At 47.1% G+C, this 20,431-nt stretch overlaps 1 protein-coding gene across 1 annotated transcript; it reads right to left on the bottom strand.

The window, feature by feature from the left end:
• Positions 1-19,287: 19,287 nt before the first annotated feature.
• On the bottom strand, positions 19,288-20,185 carry LOC147958220 (uncharacterized). Its single transcript, XM_087536235.1, has 2 exons — positions 20,020-20,185; positions 19,288-19,943 (listed from the first exon to the last, which is right to left on the bottom strand). Exons 1-2 carry the CDS (start codon positions 20,183-20,185, stop codon positions 19,288-19,290), a joined length of 822 nt encoding a protein of 273 aa, XP_087392361.1.
• Positions 20,186-20,431: the final 246 nt, after the last annotated feature.

The raw sequence follows: 20,431 nt of genomic DNA, 5'->3' as shown, positions 1-20,431 counted from the left end.
CTGGCCCTGGAGTCCGAGAAGGACTCTTGCCTTTCGGGTGAAACCGACTTTGTGGAGGCTTTTACTCCAAGTTTCAACCCCAGGGCTCAACATATAAATAGAGGGGCAGGGCTAGCACAAAGGACACATCAAGAAACACCAAGCCGTGTGCCGGCAACCCCGTCTCCTCTAGTTTATCCTTTGTCATAGTTTTCGTAGTGCTTAGGCAAAGCCCTGCGGAGATTGTTCTTCACCAACACCGTCACCACGCCGTCGTGCTGCTGGAACTCATCTACTACTTCACCCCTCTTGCTGGATCGAGAAGGCGAGGACGTCACCGAGCCGAACGTGTGCAGAACTCGGAGGTGCCGTGCTTTCGGTACTTGGATAGGTCGGACGTGAATACGTATGACTACATCAACCGCGTTGATATAACGCTTCCGCGAACGGTCTACGAGGGTACGTAGACAACACTCTCCCCTCTCGTTGCTATGCATCACCATGATCTTGCGTGTGCGTAGGAATTTTTTTGAAATTACTACGTTCCCCAACAGAGATTAGCTTCAACTTTTTACTGGAGAGTGGTATTTAGTTGATTCTTTTTGCATATGATTACTAGAAAAATTCCTCAGGTCCACCAATTTATTTTATTATTTTTGGAGTTCCACAAGTATACGTTAGTTACAGATTACTACAGACTGTTCTGTTTTTGACAGATTCTGTTTTTCGTGTGTTGTTTGCTTATTTTGATGAATCTATGGCTAGTAAAATAGTTTATAAACCATAGAGAAGTTGGAATAAAGTAGGTTTAACACCAATATAAATAAATAATGAGTTCATTACAGTATCTTGAAGTGGTGTTTTGTTTTCTTTCGCTAACGGAGCTTACGAGTTTTCTGTTAAGTTTTGTGTTGTGAAGTTTTCAAGTTTTGGGTAAAGATTCGATGGACTATGGAATAAGGAGTGGCAAGAGCCTAAGCTTGGGGATGCCCAAGGTAATATTCAAGGATAACCAAGAGCCTAAGCTTGGGGATGCCCCGGAAGGCATCCCCTCCTTCATCTTCGTTCATCAGTAACTTTACTTGGAGCTATATTTTTATTCACCACATGATATGTGTTTTGCTTGGAGCGTCATTTTGTTTTCTTTAGCTTTGCTTGCTGCTTGAATAAAGTATCAAGATCTGAAATTCATAAATGTTAGAGAGTCTCCACATAGTTGCATAATTATCCGACTACTCATTGATTTTCACTTATATCTTTCGGAGTAGTTTTGTTATTGCTCTAGTACTTCACTTATATCTTTTAGAGCATGGTGGTAGTTTTATTTTGAAGAAATATATGAACTCTCATGCTTCACTTATATTATTTTGAGAGTCTTAAATAGCATGGTAATTGGCTTAAATAATCCTAATATGCTAAGCATACAAGATTTGTAAGAATTCTATGAGTGTGTTGAATACTAAGAGAAGTTTGATGCTTGATGATTGTTTCAAGATATGGAGGTAGTGATATTAAAGTCGTGCTAGTTGAGCAGTTGTGAATTTGAGAAATACTTGTGTTGAAATTTGCAAGTCCCGTAGCATGCACGTATGGTAAACGTTATGTAACAAATTTGAAACATGAGGTGTTATTTGATTGTCCTCCTTATGAGTGGCGGTCGGGGACGAGCGATGGTCTTTTCCTACCAATCTATCCCCCTAGGAGCATGCGCGTAGTGCTTTGGTTTTTGATGGCTTGTAGATTTTTGCAATAAGTATATGAGTTCTTCATGACTAATGTTGAGTCCATGGATTATACGCACTCTCACCCTTCCATCATTGCTAGCCTCTTCGGTACCGTGCATTGCCCTTTCTCACATTGAGAGATTATGCAAACTTCGCTGGTACATCCAAACCCCGTGATATGATACGCTCTTTCACACATAAACCTCCTTATATCTTCCTCAAAACAGCCACCATACCTACCTATTATGGCATTTCCATAGCCATTGTGAGATATATTGCCATGCAACTTTCCACCATTCTATTCATCATGACACGTCCATCATTGTCATATTGCTAGCATGATCATGTAGTTGACATAGTATTCGTGGCAAAGCCACGGTTCATAATTCTTTCATACATGTCACTCTTGATTCATTGCATATCCCGATACACAGCCGGAGGCATTCATATAGAGTCATACTTTGTTCTAGTATCGAGTTGTAATCATTGAGTTGTAAATAAATAGAAGTGTGATGATCATCATTCAATAGAGCATTGTCCCAAAAAAAAGAGAAAGGCCAAAAAAAGAAGGCCCAAATAAAAGGGCAATGCTACTATCCCTTTCTCCACACTTGTGCTTCGAAGTAGTACCATGATTTTCATGATAGAGAGTCTCTTGAGTTGTCACTTTCATATACTAGTGGGAATTTTTCATTATAGAACTTGGCTTGTATATTCCAACGATGGGCTTCCTCAAGTGCTCTAGGTCTTCGTGAGCAAGCAAGTGGATAAACACCCACTTATTAGTTTCTTTTGTTGAGCTTTCATTCATTTATAGCTCTAGTGCATCCGTTGCATGGCAATCCCTACTCCTCGCATTAACATCAATCAATGGGCATCTCCATAACTCATTTATTAGCCTTGTTGATTTTTGTCTTCTCCACATAACCCCCATCATCACATTCTATTCCACCCATAGTGCTATATCCATGGCTCGCGCTCATGTATTGCGTGAAAGTTTATAAGTTTGAGATTACTAAAGTATGAAACAATTGCTTGGCTTGTCATCGGGGTTGTGCATGATGAGAGCATTCTTGTGTGACAAAAATGGAGCATGACTAAACTATATGATTTTGTAGGGATGAACTTTCTTTGGCCATGTTATTTTGAGAGGACATAATTGCTTAGTTAGTATGCTTGAAGTATTATGATTTTTATGTCAATATGAACTTTTGTCTTGAATCTTTCAGATCTGAATATTCATACCACAATTAAGAAGAATTACATTGAAATTATGCCAAGTAGCACTCCGCATCAACAATTCTTTTTTATCATTTACCTACTCGAGGACGAGAAGGAATTAAGCTTGGGGATGCTTGATATGTCTCCAATGTATCTATAATTTTTGATTGCTCCATCCTATATTATCTACTCTTTTGGGCAATATTGGGATTTATTATCCACTTTTATATTATTTTTGGGACTAACCTATTAACCGGAGGCCCAGCCCAGATTTGTTGTTTTTGCCTATTTCAGTGTTTCGAAGAAAAGGAATATCAAACGGAGTCGAAACTGAACGAAATCAACTGGAGGAGTTATTTTTGGAAGGAAAGCTACCGGATGGACTTGGACCCCACGTCAGGAGAGAAGGGAGGTGCCCACGAGGGTGGGGGCGCCCCCCTAGGGCGCGCCCCCTGCCTCGTGGGGCCCCCGAAGCTCCACCAACATACTTCCTTCACCCATATATACCTACGTACCCTAAAACTTCCAGAACAGAGAATAGATCGGGAGTTCCGCCGCCGCAAGCCTCTTTAGCCACCAAAATTCAATCGGGACCCTGTTCCGGCACCCTGCCGGAGGGGGGAACCCTCACCGGTGGCCATCTTCATCATCCCGATGCTCTCCATGACGAGGAGGGAGTAGTTCACCCTCGGGGCTGAGGGTATGTACCAGTAGCTATGTGTTTGATCTCTCTCTCTCTCTCTCTCTCTCTCTCTCGTGTTCTTGATTTGGCACGATCTTGATGTATCGCAAACTTTGCTATTATAGTTGGATCTCATGTTGCTTCTCCCCCTCTACAATCTTGTAATGGATTGAGTTTTCCCTTTGAAGTTATCTTATCGGATTGAGTCTTTAAAGATTTGAGAACACTTGATGTATGTCTTGCCGTGCGTATCTGTGGTGACAAAGGGATATCACGTGATTCACTTGATGTATGTTTTGGTGATCAACTTGCGGGTTCCTCCCATGAACCTATGCATGGGGGTTGGCACACATTTTCTTCATGATTCTCTGGAAGAAACTTTGGGCACTCTTTGAGGTTCTATGTGTTGGTTGAATAGATGAATCCGAGATTGTGTGATGCACATCGTATAATCATACCCCACGGATACTTGAGGTGACATTGGAGTATCTAGGTGACATTAGGGTTTTTGTTGATTTGTGTATTAAGGTGTTATTCTAGTACGAACTCTAGGGCTGTTTGTGACACTTATAGGAATAGCCCAACGGATTGATTGGAAAGAATAACTTTGAGGTGGTTTCGTACCCTACCATAATCTCTTCATTTGTTTTACGCTATTAGTGACTTTGGAGTGACTCTTTGTTGCATGTTGAGGGATAGTTATATGATCCAACTATGTTATTATTGTTGAGAGAACTTGCACTACTCAAAGTATGAACCCTAGGCCTTGTTTCCTATCATTGCAATACCGTTTACGCTCACTTTTACCACTTGTTACCTTGCTGTTTTTATATTTTCAGATTACAAAACCTATATGTACCATCCATATTGCACTTGTATCACCATTTCTTCGCCGAACTAGTGCACCTATACAATTTACCATTGTATTGGGTGTGTTGGGGACACAAGAGACTCTTTGTTATTTGGTTGCAGGGTTGCTTGAGAGAGACCATCTTCATCCTACGCCTCCTACGGATTGATAAACCTTAGGTCATCCACTTGAGGGAAATTTGCTACTGTCCTACAAACCTCTGCACTTGGAGGCCCAACAACGTCTACAAGGAGAAGGTTGCGTAGTAGACATCAGGGATGTACATACCTATGGAAATGATTTTCTGGGATTCACCATGTGGGATGTACATACCTACATAAATGATTGGGTTTCGATGCCTCGCCCGATCGCACACGAGCTCATTTGGTGTCCCAAGAGGGCCTATCCCCGATGGTTTCTGGGTCGTGTGGGAAGGACCCCCCTATCGCCCACACTCACTTGGCGACGGTTCCAAATGCCGTCACGGAAAGGGGTTAAAAACCGTTTGTATAGCACCGACACGTACTAGTGTATGTTCCATGACAATACAAAAATTATCATCACGGAAGTGTCCACTTCCATGACGATAAATGGCGCGTCATGGAAGTGCTTTCGTCAAGGGTAACCGACACGTGACATCCACCGTAACGGGTCGTCATTAAGCTATCGGGTTCTGGTTTGAATCTCATAACCCGTTAACAGCCCGGACCAATGGGGATTTTCCACGTGTAAAATTCTCAGTGGCGAGAGGAACCACGTGTTGGCTCACCGTTGGGATAGATGTCATCCAGTCATTGGACCGGAGGAGCGTATGATATGTCGACACAAGGCATGGCCCAAGAGAGGCCCATTCCGGTGAAAGGGCCGGCCCGTTTGACTTGGTCAAAAGGTAGCGGGCCGCCCCACGAAAAGCCTGTTAACGGCGTGTTCGCATATAGCCCATTTACAGACCGCTAACTCACGGCCCATTACGGCCTATCCGAATTAGGCCAATAGTGTCATCTGGGCCGTCCAATATGATTCCAGCCCATTGTAACTTCCGGCCCATGTATTGTTGGGGAACGTAGCATGCAATTACAAAAAATTTCCTACGCTCACGCAAGATCTTTCTAGGAGATGCATAGCAACGAGAGGAGAAGAGTGTGTCCACGTACCCTCGTAGACCGAAAGCGGAAGCGTTAGGTTAATGCGGTTGATGTAGTCAAACGTCTTCACGATCCAACCAATCCAAGTACCAAACGTACGGCACCTCCGAGTTCAGTACACATTCGGCTCGATGACGTCCCTCGAACTCTTGATCCAGCGGAGGGTCGAGGGAGAGTTCTATCAGCACGACGTCGTGGTGACGGTGATGGTGATGTGATCCGTGCAGGGCTTCGCCTAAGCACTACGACGTTATGACTGCAGGAGTAAACTGTGGAGGGGGGCACCGCACACGCCTAAGAGAACAACTGATGTGCCTTTGGGGTGCCCCCCGCCCCCGTATGTAAAGGAGGGGAGGAGGAGATGGCCGGTCCTAGGGGTGGTGCACCATGGGGGGTCGTCCTACTAGGACTCCACTCCTAGTAGGATTCGCCCGCCCCCCTCCCTCTTCCTTCCAACAGAGAGGGGAAAGGGGACAGAGTGGAGATGGAGAAGGAAAGGGGGATCGCGCCCCCACCCCTTGTCCAATTCGGATTGGGCAGGGGGAGGTGTGTGCCACCTCTTGTGGCCTACCTCCCTCTCTCCACTATGGCCCATGATGCCCATTAGCTTTCCCGGGGGGTTCCGGTAACCTCCCTGTACTCCGAAAAATCCCCGAACCTCTTCGGAACCAATTTAGTGTCCGTATATAACCTTCCAATATATCAATCTTTACCTCTCAACCATTTCGAGACTCCTCGTCATGTCAGTGATCTCATCTGGGACTCCGAACAAACTTCGGTCACCAAATCACACAACTTATAATACAAATCGTCATCAAACGTTAAGCGTGCGGACCCTACGGGTTCAAGAACTATGTAGACATGACCGAGACACATCTCCGGTCAATAACCAATAGTGGAACCTGGATGCTCATATTGGTTCCTACATATTCTATGAAGATCTTTACCGGTCAAACCACATAACAACGTACGTTATTCCCTTTGTCATCGGTATGTTACTTGCCTGAGATTCGATCGTCGGTATCATCATACCTAGTTCAATCACATTACCGGCAAGTCTCTTTACTCGTTCCATAATGCATCATCCTGTAACTAACTCATTAGTAACATTGCTTGCAAGGCTTATAGTGATGTGCATTACCGAGAGGGCCCAGAGATACCTCTCCGATACTCAGAGTGACAAATCCTAATCTTGATCTATGCCAACCAAACAAACACCTTAGGATACACCTTTAGAGCATATTTATAATCACCCAGTTACGTTGTGACATTTGATAGCACACAAGGTGTTCCTCCGGTATTCGGGAGTTGCATAATCTCATAGTCAGAGGAATATGTATAAGTCATGAAGAAAGCAATAGCAATAAAACTTAACGATCATTATGATAAGCTAGCGGATGGGTCTTGTCCATCACATCATTCTCTAATGATGTGATCTAGTTCATCAAATGACAACACATGTCTATGGTCAGGAAAAATAACCATCTTTGATCAACGAGGTAGTCAAGTAGAGGCATACTAGGCACACTCTGCTTTGTCTATGTATTCACACATGTACTAAGTTTCCGATTAATCATGAATAATAAATATTTATCATGATATAAGGAAATATAAATAACAACTTTATTATTGCCTCTAGGGCATATTTCCTTCAGTCTCCCACTTGCACTAGAGTCAATAATCTAGATTACATACTAATGAATCTAACACCCATGGAGTCTTGGTGCTAATCATGTTTTGCTCGTGGAAGAGGCTTAGTCAACTGGTTTGCAACATTCAGATCCGTATGTATTTTGCAAATCTCTATGTCTCCCTCCTTGACTTGATCGCGGATGGAATTGAAGTGTCTCTTGATGTGTTTGGTTCTCTTGTGAAATATGGATTCCTTCATCAAGGCAATTGCTCCAGTATTGTCACAAAAGATTTTCATTGGACCCGATGCACTAGGTATTACACCTAGATCGGATATGAACTCCTTCATCCAGACTCCTTCATTTAATGCTTCCAAAGCAGTTATGTAGTCTGCTTCACACGTAGATCCTACCACGACGCTCTGCTTGAAACTGCACCAACTGACAGCTCCACCATTCAATATAAATACGTATCCGGTTTGTGACTTAGAGTCATCTGGATCAGTGTCAAAGCTTGCATCAACGTAACCATTTACAACAAGCTCTTTGTCACCTCCATAAACGAGAAACATATCCTTAGTCCTTTTCAGGTATTTAAGGATGTTCTTGACCGTTGTCCAGTGATCCACTCCTGGATTACTTTGGTACCTCCCTGCTAAACTTATAGCAAGGCACACATCAGGTCTGGTACATAGCATTGCATACATGGTAGAACCTATGGCTGAGACATAGGGAATGACTTTCATTTTCTCTCTATCTTCTGAAGTGGTTGGGCATTGAGTCTGACTCAACTTCACACCTTGTAACACAGGCAAGAACCCTTTCTTTAACTGATCCATTTTGAACTTCTTCAAAACTTTATCAAGGTATGTGCTTTGTGAAAGTCTAATTAAGCGTCTTGATCTATCTCTATAGATCTTGATGCCCAATATATAAGCAGCTTCACCGAGGTCTTTCATTGAAAAAATCTTTTTCAAGTATCCTTTTATGCTATCTAAAAATTCGGTATCATTTCCAGTCAACAATATGTCATCTAAATATAATATTAGAAATGCTACAGAGCTCCTAGTCACTTTCTTGTAAATACAGGCTTCTCCAAAAGTCTGTATAAAACCATATGCTTTGATCACACTATCAAAGCGTATATTCCAACTTCGAGAGACTTGCACCAGTCCATAAATGGATCGCGGGAGCTTGCACACTTTGTTAGCACCTTTAGGATCGACAAAACCTTCTGGTTGCATCATATACAACTCTTCTTTAAGAAATCCATTAAGAAATGCAGTTTTGACATCCATTTGCCAAATTTCATAATCATAAAATGCGGCAATTGCTAACATGATTCGGACAGACTTAAGCATCGCTACGGGTGAGAAGGTCTCATCGTAGTCAACTCCTTGAACTTGTCGAAAACCTTTCGCAACAAGTCGAGCTTTGTAGACAGTAACATTACCGTTAGCGTCAGTCTTCTTCTTGAAGATCCATTTATTCTCTATGGCTTGCCGATCATCGGGCAAGTCAACCAAAGTCGACACTTTGTTCTCATACATTGATCCCATCTCAGATTTCATGGCCTCAAGCCATTTCGCGGAATCTGGGCTCATTATCGCTTCCTCATAGTTCGCAGGTTCGTCATGGTGTAGTAACATGACTTCCAGAACAAGATTACCGTACCACTCTGGTGCGGAACGTACTCTGGTTGACCTACGAGGTTCAGTAGTAACTTGATCTGAAGTTTCATGATCATCATCATTAACTTCATCACTAATTGGTGTAGGCATGATGTCTACTACACAACTTGTTCTTGTAGACTCGTGTTGGGCCTCCAAACGCAGAGTTTTGTAGGACAGTAGCAAATTTCCCTCAAGTGGATGACCTAAGGTTTATCAATCCGTGGGAAGCGTAGGATGAAGATGGTCTCTCTCAAACAACCATGCAACCAAATAATAAAAAGTCTCTTGTGTCCCCAACACACCAAATACAATTGTAATTTGTATAGGTGCACTAGTTCGGCGAAGAGATGGTGATACAAGTGTAGTAATGATAGTACATATTAATTTTTGTAAGAAGAACAATAAAAAACAGCACGGTAGCAATTGATAAAACGGAGCACAAACGGTATTGCAATGCTTGAAAATGAGGCCTAGGGTCCGTACTTTCGATGTCTCACCCAAAACTTGAAAACTTCAATCACACAGGCGCGGACGTCGCAGAGCCCACGGCGGCCTCCTTCGCCGGCTGCTATCAGTGTGCTCATCTACGGCTCCCTTCTCCAAGCCATCTTCGACCTTAGGGACGAGACTATCGTGCTCGACGAGGTGGACGAGCTCCTTGAGCTCATGAAGAGGATGCGGACGATGCTCGGCATCAACCGGATGCTGCAAAACGTGTGCTTCCCCTGGGTCCTCTTCCAGCAGTACGTGGCCACCGGGCAGATTGAGCCGGACCTTACGGGCGCGGCGCTCGCGGTGCTCACTCAGGTGGCGGCCGACGCAGCCGCCAGGCAGGAGAAACCCCGTGTACGCGAGCTCCACCGCTATTGGCGCGATACCTGACTGGTCCGAGAAGCGCCTGCTTGACTACCATGAGTTGTACAGGAATGGTGGCACTCGCACCGCCATGTTTAACTGTGCTCTGTCTTTGGCGCTCGCTGCCGGCAAGATCATCACCGAAAGTGTGCTAGGTATGGGCGTCAGTGTGTCGCAGACCGATCACGATGCATCGGCGATCGCGTTGATTACTATCCGTTGCTCGATGAGAAGCGCCTTCAGCAAGGTCCTCGAGAGCGAGCTCGGGAAAGAGGACAACTTGATCTCCAGCCACTAGCGCGACGTTGATGACAGCAGAGAGATCCTGACGAGCGCGCGCGGCAACACGTACCACGGCAGACAGAGCGCGAGCACGGCAGGCGAGCAAAACCTACGACTGTCCACCAGTCGCGGCACGCAGCACCTCTACTTCTGGCTCAACACGCTCCCCTACATCCTCAGCCACATCCAGGAGCTCGACAAGTCACTCTCCTCCGTAGGCGGCAGGACGTGCACCTCTCCATCTGCCGCGAGCAGGATCCTCGCTGCACCATGCTGCCACTTCGACCATGCTCGCGCGACGGCCCAGTCGGCCATCGGCCACGTCGCCGAGGTGGTCGCGTACCGGCTCATCTTCTTCGACTTAAACCACTCGTTCTACGACAGGCTGTACGCAGGGGGTGGAGGGAGAGCAGAGGAAGAGCAATCTGTTGACCAGGCGGAGGGGAAGAGCGAGGTGCTGATCTATAGTGGTGGACAGGCGATTTTACAAATAAAACCCTTGGTTCCCAGCGTATTTAGTTGAACCAGGCGACGTGGCAGTCAGCGCCCGCGTGGCACGAGTTGACCGCTGCCTAATCAGCGAATACGTAGAGCAAACTGTATAATGGACCGTATGTGAACCCTAAGACAAATTTAGGGATAGTATTTCAGGTATTTTGAACTACAAGGACTAAAGTGACCACCATCGCAAATTTAAGGACCTATAGTGATTTTTTCTCTATTTCCAACACTGCTAACTCAGAGCATCTCCAGCCGTTGGCCCCCCAGGACGCGTAAAAATCGCCCCCTGGGGTTGAGCCGGCGATACAATCGGCGCTGGGGGTTTTGCGCCCAGTCGTCGCCCCCAGCACGCCCCCAGGCGCCGAAATTGGCCTACTTTGCAGCCCCATTTCGGCGAATAAAGGGCCCATATGGGCGGGAATAGGCCCATATGCGGCGTGGTTTGCCGTGTCTCGGCGTTCAATTATCAACACAATTATTTCTTATCACATATTTCATCACAGAAAAATCAAATACTTCAACAAAATAGTACAACAACAAATAGTTCAATACAAATTATATAGTTCAACAAATAAAAACTCATATTTCATCACACGGCGTCCCCCTTGAGCCTCCATAGGTGCTCAATCAGATCTTTCTGAAGTTGATGATGCACCTGTGGGTCTCGGATCTTGTTGGGGATATTACTACTGGGCGTAAACCGGCCTACCTGGGCCGGGTTAACTTCATCAGTAGTTAAGCATGTTACAGCCCAAGAAGGTAGATAAGGGCTTAAGGCCCATAATTGGTTTAAGCCCTATAGCCATAAACCGGCATCGATATGTAACTTGTATTGTAAGTTAGGAATAAGTAGAGACCAAACCGGACACGTCTATGAGCCGGTGATGGGACTCTGTAAATCGACGGGACGCCCCGGCGGCGGTTCAAGGACAACAGACAACAACTCGAGACTTAGGCGAAGCTTGTTTGCTCCCTAGTCATCGAAACCCCATTAATTCCATCACAACTAGACATAGGCTTTTACCTTCATCGAAGGGGCCGAACTAGTATAAACTCTCTTGTGTCCCTGTGTCCGCTTTAACCACTTCAAGCTAACCCGTAGCAATGGCTCCATGACTAAGTCCTTTCATGAGGACATTTGCCGTGACAAAACCACGACAGTTGGCGCCCACCGTGGGGCTACCGCATGATGGTTTCAAGTTCTTGGAGGGCAACTTCGAAGGACTCAAGGGCTACGCTGTAGGCCGGATGACCAAGAGTCGTCGCGGCAAACTCTACATCGACGATGCAGGATGGGGCCCCGAGACCGGCTCGATTGAGTACGGATACCGGGTCCCCTTTGGTGGCATACACGTCTTCATTGGCAAGATGGGTGAACCGGGCCCTGAGCCGGACATCTGCATCGACCTCGTCGAAATGGCTCAGCATGCGCGATCTGCCCAGGTTAAACCGGCCGTGAAGAGTGCCTTCGTGGGAGTCATCCACGGAGGAGAATATGAGGATGGATCGGAATCTGGTGGTGAGACCGTCGTTTATTCCGGCGACGAGTCCTCAACCGGAGAAACCGAATCGTTGTATCAGCTACAAGATGGCCGGAATGGGGGCTGTTCCGATGGCGACAGTATTCCGGACCCCTCTGATCTGCCCAACTGGGTTGGAATATTCATGGCCGGTACACAGGCGGCGATCCACTCTTCGACCGCAACAGCAATGATCTTCGGGTCACTGGCGGCGACGGCTGCTGGGGCAGGAGGCCCTGTGCGCCCACCGGCTCAAGTTTTGTCTGATCTGTTTGATGCGTTGGCTACGCTTATGGCAGAGGCTAACCCGGCAGATCAGGACGCCCACAACGCAGAAATTGCGAAGGTGAGGGAACAAATCACTATGGCCAAGGCCGATCTAGCAGCCGAGAATGCCAGGATGACCGCAGAGCGGGCCGCTTTGGATGCGCATGCCTATAGGCTTATGCTGGATCAGAACGCGTCGCATGAAGTCCTGAAGAGGAAGCATCGATCTCGTTTGCCTCCGGTTTTCGAAGCCAGAGATCTCTTTCACACCCTAGGAGCGGGAACCAGTAACCCGCCGGTGGTAAACCGGGCGGAAGCACCAGGGACGGGCGCGCCGGTTCAGCCGCGCTTGATGGATCCGCCTCGTCAGAACACTATCGTACCTCAGGCTGTCCCGACACCGCCAGGTCATTATTCCAATCCAATGGACAACCTTGTTGCTACCGCTTCACGACTGGAGGCCATTCCATTCCCCGCAGGCGGTGGAAACGCGCCGGGTTAAGGAGCTTCTTCGAACAGCTTTGATTCAACAGGAAGCATACTCATACAGTCGTGACCCAATTCACTCCACCCCTCGTCCGAGCCGGAGCTACAGCAGGCTTATGGATGAATCGTCCGTATCAAGCAATACACGAAACCGTGATGCGCCCCGTGGCAACAACCCGGCAGCTGGTGTCGGTGATGCCCAGGAAGTGGTGGACCGGGCCCGAGCGTGCAAGGAGGCCGAGTTAGCGGCGCAGTATGAGGCTCGTCAGCTTACGCCGGTTCGGCCAACCACCTCGATCGAGCCAAGCGTTACTTCTAGTTCTTTGGGGTGCCTTGTTTTGTCCCCACTTTACGCAATGTGCGCCTGCCCAAGGATTTCAAGGGCCCACGCAAGGTGCCAAATTACACTGCCGATTTGTCTCCAGAAACATGGGTGGAGAGCTATGAGATGGACATGGACATGCTTGATGTGGATGACGCGGCGTGTGCAAAGTACTTCACCATGATGCTCGAAGGGACGGCCCGTACTTGGTAAAAAAGTTTACCGGCCAACTCTATCAGTTCATGGGCCCAATTGCGAGCCCGGTTTATCCAGAATTTCAAGGATACATGTAAACAGCCTATGTCGATAGTGGACTTAGCGGCCTGTGTCCAGGAGGAAGGAGAATCAACGACCCGTTGGGTGCGTTGGGTCTCAAAAATTTTGCATTCGTCAGACCGTATCAACGCCGATACCGTGGTTATAACCTTGGAAGGCAACTGCTGGTTTGAACCTCTGAAGTTGAAATTGGGACGGTTGAAGCGCCATTGCAACGATATGGGGACCCTCATGGCTGCGCTAGTGAAGTATGCTGATTCTGATAGTACCAAGGATCCCGAGTCTGATGATGACAAGGCAGGGAAGGGAAAGAAGAGCAGCAACTCCAAAGGGCAGCAACACAACACGGCAGGTCATGGAAATGGAGGCAAGCGTAAAGCGGATAGCAGCATGGACTTTGTGGCCAATACCAACACGCAGGACAAGGGCCAGCGACGAAAGGGTAAACCATCGAATCGCAGCGGAGCGCCTAATCCAAACCCGGACCGCCTGACCTATCTGTTGAACCAGCCCTGTCCAAAGCATGGGACGAAGGAGATGCCAGCCAACCACCTTTGGAAGGATTGCTACATTATGCAAGAGTTCAAGAATTCTAATGCTTTCCGGTATGATCATGGATCAGGTGGTGGCTCAGGATCCGGATCCCATGGGCCGGGTTACGGTGGAGAAAATTCCGGTTCAGGCTTCAATCAGGGCGGACATAACAATCAAAGTAATCAGAATAGCCAAGGTGGTTACAACCAGCAGCAGCAGCAGTCGGGTTATCAGAGCAACCGAAGCAGTTGAATAGTGGGCAATATCATGTCTTCACCACTAGCTTGGACAAGCGAGACCGGAAGCTTCATAAGCGGGCGGTAAATTCTGTTGAACCGGCCGTGCCCCGTTATTTACGCTGGTCTGAATAGCCAATTGTATGGAGCAGAGAGGATCACCCTCCCCGGGTTGACAATCCGGGTCAACTAGCATTGGTGGTGGCACCTCAGGTGGGAGGTTATAAATTCACCAAGGTGCTCATGGATGGAGGGAGCAGCATTAACATCCTATACTATGAACCCTTCCGCCGTATGGGACTAATAGATAAAAATCTTAAACCGTCCAATACGGTATTCCATGGTGTGGTACCTGGTAAGTCAGCGTATCCTGTTGGCAAGATAGCTCTGGAAGTCGCCTTTGGAGATGATCATGATTCCAGGTCAGAGACATTGACTTTTGAGGTGGTGAAGATCCAGAGCCCATATCACGCCCTATTTGGGCGGCCGGCTTATGCCAAACGGCACAGCCCTGTTATGATTATTTACAGCTCAAGATGCCGGGTCACAAGGGAACAATAACTGTTCATGGAAGCCGCAAAATTGCTTTGGAGTGTGAAGAAGGTGATGCGGCTTATGCGGAGTCGGTTTGCGCCACAGATGAGCTGAAGTACTATAAGGACAATGTTGATCTGGCAGACATGACTCCGTTGAAGAAGCCAACTACGGAGCATGATCCGGCTCTGAAGTTCAAATCGGCAGCTGAGACTAAGCTTGTTGACTTCGTACCTGGCGATTCGTCCAAGCAGTTCAGTATTAGTGCCAACTTGGATCCAAAATAGGAAAGCGCGCTCATCGAGTTCATCCGTGAGAATCGGGACATTTTTGCATGGAAGCTTTCTGACATGCCAGGTGTACCGAGGCAACTCGCTGAGCACACTCTTAATGTTGATCCCAAGTACAAACCAGCGAAACAGTTTCTCCGCCGGTTTAATGAAGAAAGACGCAAAGCTATTGGAGAAGAGGTAGCCAGGCTCTTAGCGGCTGGCTTTATCGTTGAAGTTTTTCATCCTGAATGGCTGGCTAATCCGGTGCTGGTCCTTAAGAAAAACGGCACCTAGCGCATGTGTGTGGATTACACAGATCTTAACAAGGCTTGTCCAGCAGATCCTTTTGCCCTCCCCCGTATTGATCAAATTATTGATGCTACGGCGGGTTGCAAGCGTTTGAGTTTTCTGGATGCATATTCTGGTTATCATCAGATCAAGGTGGCAGTTAAGGACCAGGAGAAGACGGCGTTCATAACTCCCTTTGGAGCCTTCTGCTATGTATCTATGCCCTTTGGGCTCAAGAGTGCCCAGGCAACGTATCAACGGTGTGTACAGAATTGCCTTCATAAACAGATTGGCCGTAATGTACATGCCTATATGGATGATATTGTGGTTAAGTCAAGGGAGAAGGAGACTCTGGTTGACGATTTGAAGGAAACCTTTGATAACCTACGGACATACAAGATGATGCTCAACCCAGCCAAATGTGTTTTTGGTGTACCGGCAGACAAGTTATTGGGTTTTCTGGTGTCCAACAGGGGAATTGAGGCTAATCTGGAGAAGATCACAGCTATCACCTCCCTGGCTAAACCGAAGTGTATCAATGACGTTCAACGCTTGGCAGGCCGGATTGCCGCGTTGAGCCGGTTTATCAGCCGCCTTGGTGAGAAGGTGATTCCTTTGTATCAGATGCTGAAGAGGATGGACCAAGTCGTCTGGAGTTCTGCTGCTGATAAAGCGTTTGAGGATTTAAAGCGGCAGCTAGCCAATCCACCTATTCTCGCTGCTCCAATTGACAAGGAACCGTTGCTACTATATGTCGCAGCTAATGCTCGTGCAGTCAGCGTGGCTATTGTGGTGGAGCGCAAGGAGGCAGGCAAGGAGTATCCGGTTCAGTGTCCGGTCTACTATATCAGCGAGGTGCTTATTGAGTCCAAGCAACTGCACCCGCATTGGCAGAAGTTGGTATATGGAGTTTTCATGGCAAGCCGGAAGCTTAAGCAGTACTTCCAGGGACACCCCATCACAGTGGTCAGTTCTGCTCCCTTGGGAGATATAATCCAGAATAGCGAAGCAACTGGCCGGATTGCCAAGTGGGCTATAGAGCTTGGGCCACACGGATTGAAATGCGTGCCTCGAACGGCGGTTAAGTCTCAAGCACTTGTGGATTTCATCAATGATTGGACAGAACTGCAAGCACCTGAAGAGAAGCCGGATCACACCTATTGGACTATTCATTTTGATGGGTCCAGGCAATTGGAGGGCTCGGGGGCTGGAGTCGTGTTAACTTCCCCATGAGGTGATAAGTTCTGTTACGTTCTCCGCTTAATGTTCCCTTGTACTAACAATGCAGATGAGTACGAAGCTTTACTCCATGGTCTCCGGATGGCTAAGGAGATGAATCTGAGCCAGGTTAAGTGCTTCGGTGACTCAGATCTGGTGGCTCAACAAGTGTCTGGCACCTGGGATTCCAAGGACCCGCTCATGGCAGCATATCGTCGTGAGGTGGATATTGTTGCAGGTCACTTCAAGGGTTATCAGGTGGATCACGTGGACCGACGGAAGAATGAAGCGGCGGACGCTTTAAGTCGGTTGGGCTCTCAACGTAAACCGGTCCCGCCTAATGTCTTCTTGGATATTCTGCATAATCCGTCTGTCAAGCTCCCTGGTGAAGAGGATTTGGCTATTCCTGATCCGGAGGTTCAATTGGTGGCGGCTCTTCATGTCATCCCGGATTGTACGATTCCTTATCTCGCATGTATGAACCGGGGCGAGTTACCAGAAGATGAGACCCTGGCCAGGCAGGTAATTCGGCGATCCAAGTCCATGACTATTATCAATGGCGAGTTGCATCATTGCAGTGTATCAGGGGCATTTCAACGTTATGTGTCTCCTGAGGAAGGCTGTGAAATCTTGCGTGAGATCCATGAAGGGGTCTGTGGTCACCACGCCGGTTCAAAATCTTTGGTGGCTAAAGCGTTTCGCCACGGTTTTTATTGGTTAACTGCTCATGCTGATGCAGAGGACCTGGTTAAGCGATGTGATGGCTGTCAGAAGTTGTCAAGACGCGCTCATGTGCCGGCTCAAGAATTGAGGATGATTCCAATTACTTGGCCGTTTGCGACTTGGGGGCTAGATATGGTTGGACCTTTCAAAAGGTCCAAGGACAAGAAGACCCACCTTTTGGTGGCAGTTGACAAGTTTACAAAGTGGGTGGAAGCGGAACCCGTCAGCAAGTGTGACGCAGCCACGGCGGTTCAATTCATCAAAAAGATGATCTTCCGGTTTGGCTTTCCACACAGCATCATCACTGATAATGGTACCAACCTGTCCAAGGGCGCTATGAAGGAGTTCTGTCAACATGAGCACATCCGGCTTGACGTTTCCTCAGTGGCTCACCCACAGTCCAATGGCCAAGCAGAGAGGGCTAATCAAGAGATCTTGCGAGGCATCAAGCCCTGGCTTATGGTTCCTTTGCAACGGATGCCAGGTTGTTGGGTTGAAGAGTTACCATCTGTATTATGGAGCATCAACACCACACCCAACAGATCGACAGGATACACGTCATTCTTCATGGTCTACGGAGCGGAGGCGGTTCTGCCCAGTGACATCCGTCATGACTCACCTCGTGTAGTGGCTTATGTTGAAGCGGACAACGAGGCAGCACGGCAAGATGCTTTAGACCTGCTGGACGAGGAGCGAGATCTCCGTCGCTATCACAGTCGCCGAGTCAGAACCGGAACCTTTCAAGAAGGCGATTTAGTACTTCGGCTCATCCAAGATCAAACTGATATGCACAAGTTATCCCCACCTTGGGAAGGACCTTTCGTGGTCAGCAAGAATCTGCACAACGGGTCATGCTACCTGATAGATATCCGAGAACACAAAGACTCGCGTACATCAGAGGAGGAGACCAACAGGCCATGGAACATAGCTCATCTACGACCTTACTATACTTGAGCCATAGGCTCTAATTATGTACATATTATGACCATGTATATATTATGATCAATGCAATAAACCGGAGCCTCAGCTAAAGCGGGGTATCTGTTATTTTTACATCATGTGTGGTTACACGGAGTTTTTGTCTTAAAACGGCCTCCGGTTTAACCCTTGAGTTGGCTTTTCCAAAAAGCCTTATATCATGTCACTGGGGGGCTTGGTCGTGTCCGAACCAATGCAACACCCTTTGATAGGCGAAAGCCACGGAATCACTTGGGGACTTGGTCACGTCTAAACCAGTCACGCCTCTTGATCGGCCTAAGGCCACAGAATCACTTGGGGGCTTTGGTCAAACCCGAACCATCGCTACACCTCTTGATCGGCATAATGCCACTGCATCATTTGGGGACCTGGCTGACTTGAACCATAGCTACGCCTATTGGGGGCTTGGTCGTGTCCGACCATGGTAATGCCACTTGATCGGCCCAACAGCCTCTTTTTGCAAATGGTTTTATCTTTGCCTTTGCTTCAATTTTGTTTCTCTTTTGATACATATTTCTTTTGCTGTGTTTTTAAACCGACAATTATTAAACCGGATTGACTGTCAATCGATGGAACATGGTCAACTCTTAATCCGGAGACTATTTTCCCGGTTTGATTTTTTTGTTAACATCCTGTTATGGAGTAACACCGGTGTTTATCATAACCCGGAACGGTTTACCTGGTAAACCAACATTATATACACAGGAGCTGTTTTCTCCTTCAACAAGTGTGGATTTTAAAACTCCGTTTCAAGATTGGCTCAGCCAGCTTCATGCCCCATGATGGCAGGTATTATGTATCACAGTATTTGATCATACGATTAAATCTAAGATATTATCTTCGATTTCATGTCCACAGATATCATGACCCGCCCGGCGGTACAACCGCAGCGGCGCTTTAAGTTTTTTACTGCAGAAAACATCTTGGAGATTGATAATTCAAAGGAAGCATAAGTTGCAAATAACTATGCACGAAGGCATATCAAAACCAATTATATCAGCTAGCCTATTACAAGGCAACACGGTGCCCAGCTAAGATCATTGTTTTGCTGCATAACACAAAGGAGCAGTAACTTAAACCAGTTTCCGGTTCACGCTTGGTCACCTGCTTGGCCTGATGGTTGCGGGTCAACCCGCGCCGCTTCAGCTTCTACTTCTCTACCCAGCGGCTGGAAATCAACAGTTGTCCAGTCGATTCCAGTTAATTCTTGAAAGACAGCTTCATCATTGATCAACAACGACGGTTCAATGTCAGGAGCGTAAGTATGCTTACGGATTGGGGGTATAAGGTTCTCCGCTTCAGGAATTGGTGCAGCCACTCGTTTGTTTTGGTCATCATATTGGGCTTGATAGTGAGACAAATTTGCCTCTTCAACCAATAGACAAGCCAGAGGGCGCACTTCCCGGTTTATCGCTCGAAGATCCTCTTCACTAAACTCTGTCCCATCTTCCTTCAAACTGGGGTAGCCCTGGGCCGCTTCAACAGGATCAAAATCCGGCACCCACGCTTTTGCCCGGATTAAGGCATTGATAGCACCGGTTCGAGCAGCAGACTTCTTCAGCTCTTCAACCCGGGCAGGAAGCATAGACAACCTTTTAATAGTGTCCTGGATCAAGACGGGCGCCGGGTTGTTGTGGGAAGCAGTACAGATGATCTGTTGTGCACCAGTGTACAATTGCTCTATCAATGTATATGCGGCTTTCAATTTCTTCCGCACATCTGATCCCAAGTGACCAATGTGTGTCCCTGTATCATTCAAAGGATCAATAAACCGACCATTACATGAGAAGGCCTCGTTACTTCAGAAAACAAGAAGGCTTACCAAAGACAGCAGCGGTCATGGCATGTACTTGCCGCTTTACACTTGTCAATTCATCCACTACCGGTTTAAGTGCAGCCTCGGCCTTCTCAGCTTGTTGAGTTAAAGCGGCCTTTTCAGTGGTCCAATCCGCCCGCTCTTTGTTGTAGCCCTCCTTAAGCTTTTCCATGACACTTAAAGCACTGGTTAATTCCTCTTTTGCCTTAGAGGTTTCAGCTTGTTGGGACTTCAGATTTTCTTGCAGGTCGGCGATTTGGCTTTCTCTTTTGCTCAGCTCAGCCTGCATACAGACAATAATATGATTCAGATGACAGTACAGAATTGAAGTACCAACCGCATAACAAGTTATGCCCTTGGTACTTGGGGGCTAATGCATATTTGCTCTTCATCCTACAATTTTTTACAAAGTCCCAAG

Source organism: Triticum urartu, chromosome 7A, assembly GCF_056163025.1.
Source record: "Triticum urartu cultivar PI428250 chromosome 7A, HENAU_Tu73, whole genome shotgun sequence".
NCBI classification, from domain to species: domain Eukaryota; kingdom Viridiplantae; phylum Streptophyta; class Magnoliopsida; order Poales; family Poaceae; genus Triticum; species Triticum urartu.
The sequence above is the reverse complement of the archived record's forward strand: the minus strand, read 5'-3'. Positions and strand labels throughout refer to the sequence as shown.

Coding starts and splice junctions, on each gene's coding strand:
- LOC147958220 (XM_087536235.1), bottom strand. CDS start 20,185: ATGGAAAAGCTTAAGGAGGGCTACAACAAAGAGCGGGCGGATTGGACC. Junction 19,944..20,019: donor CATGACCGCTGCTGTCTTTG/GTAAGCCTTCTT, acceptor TGAATGATACAG/GGACACACATTGGTCACTTG.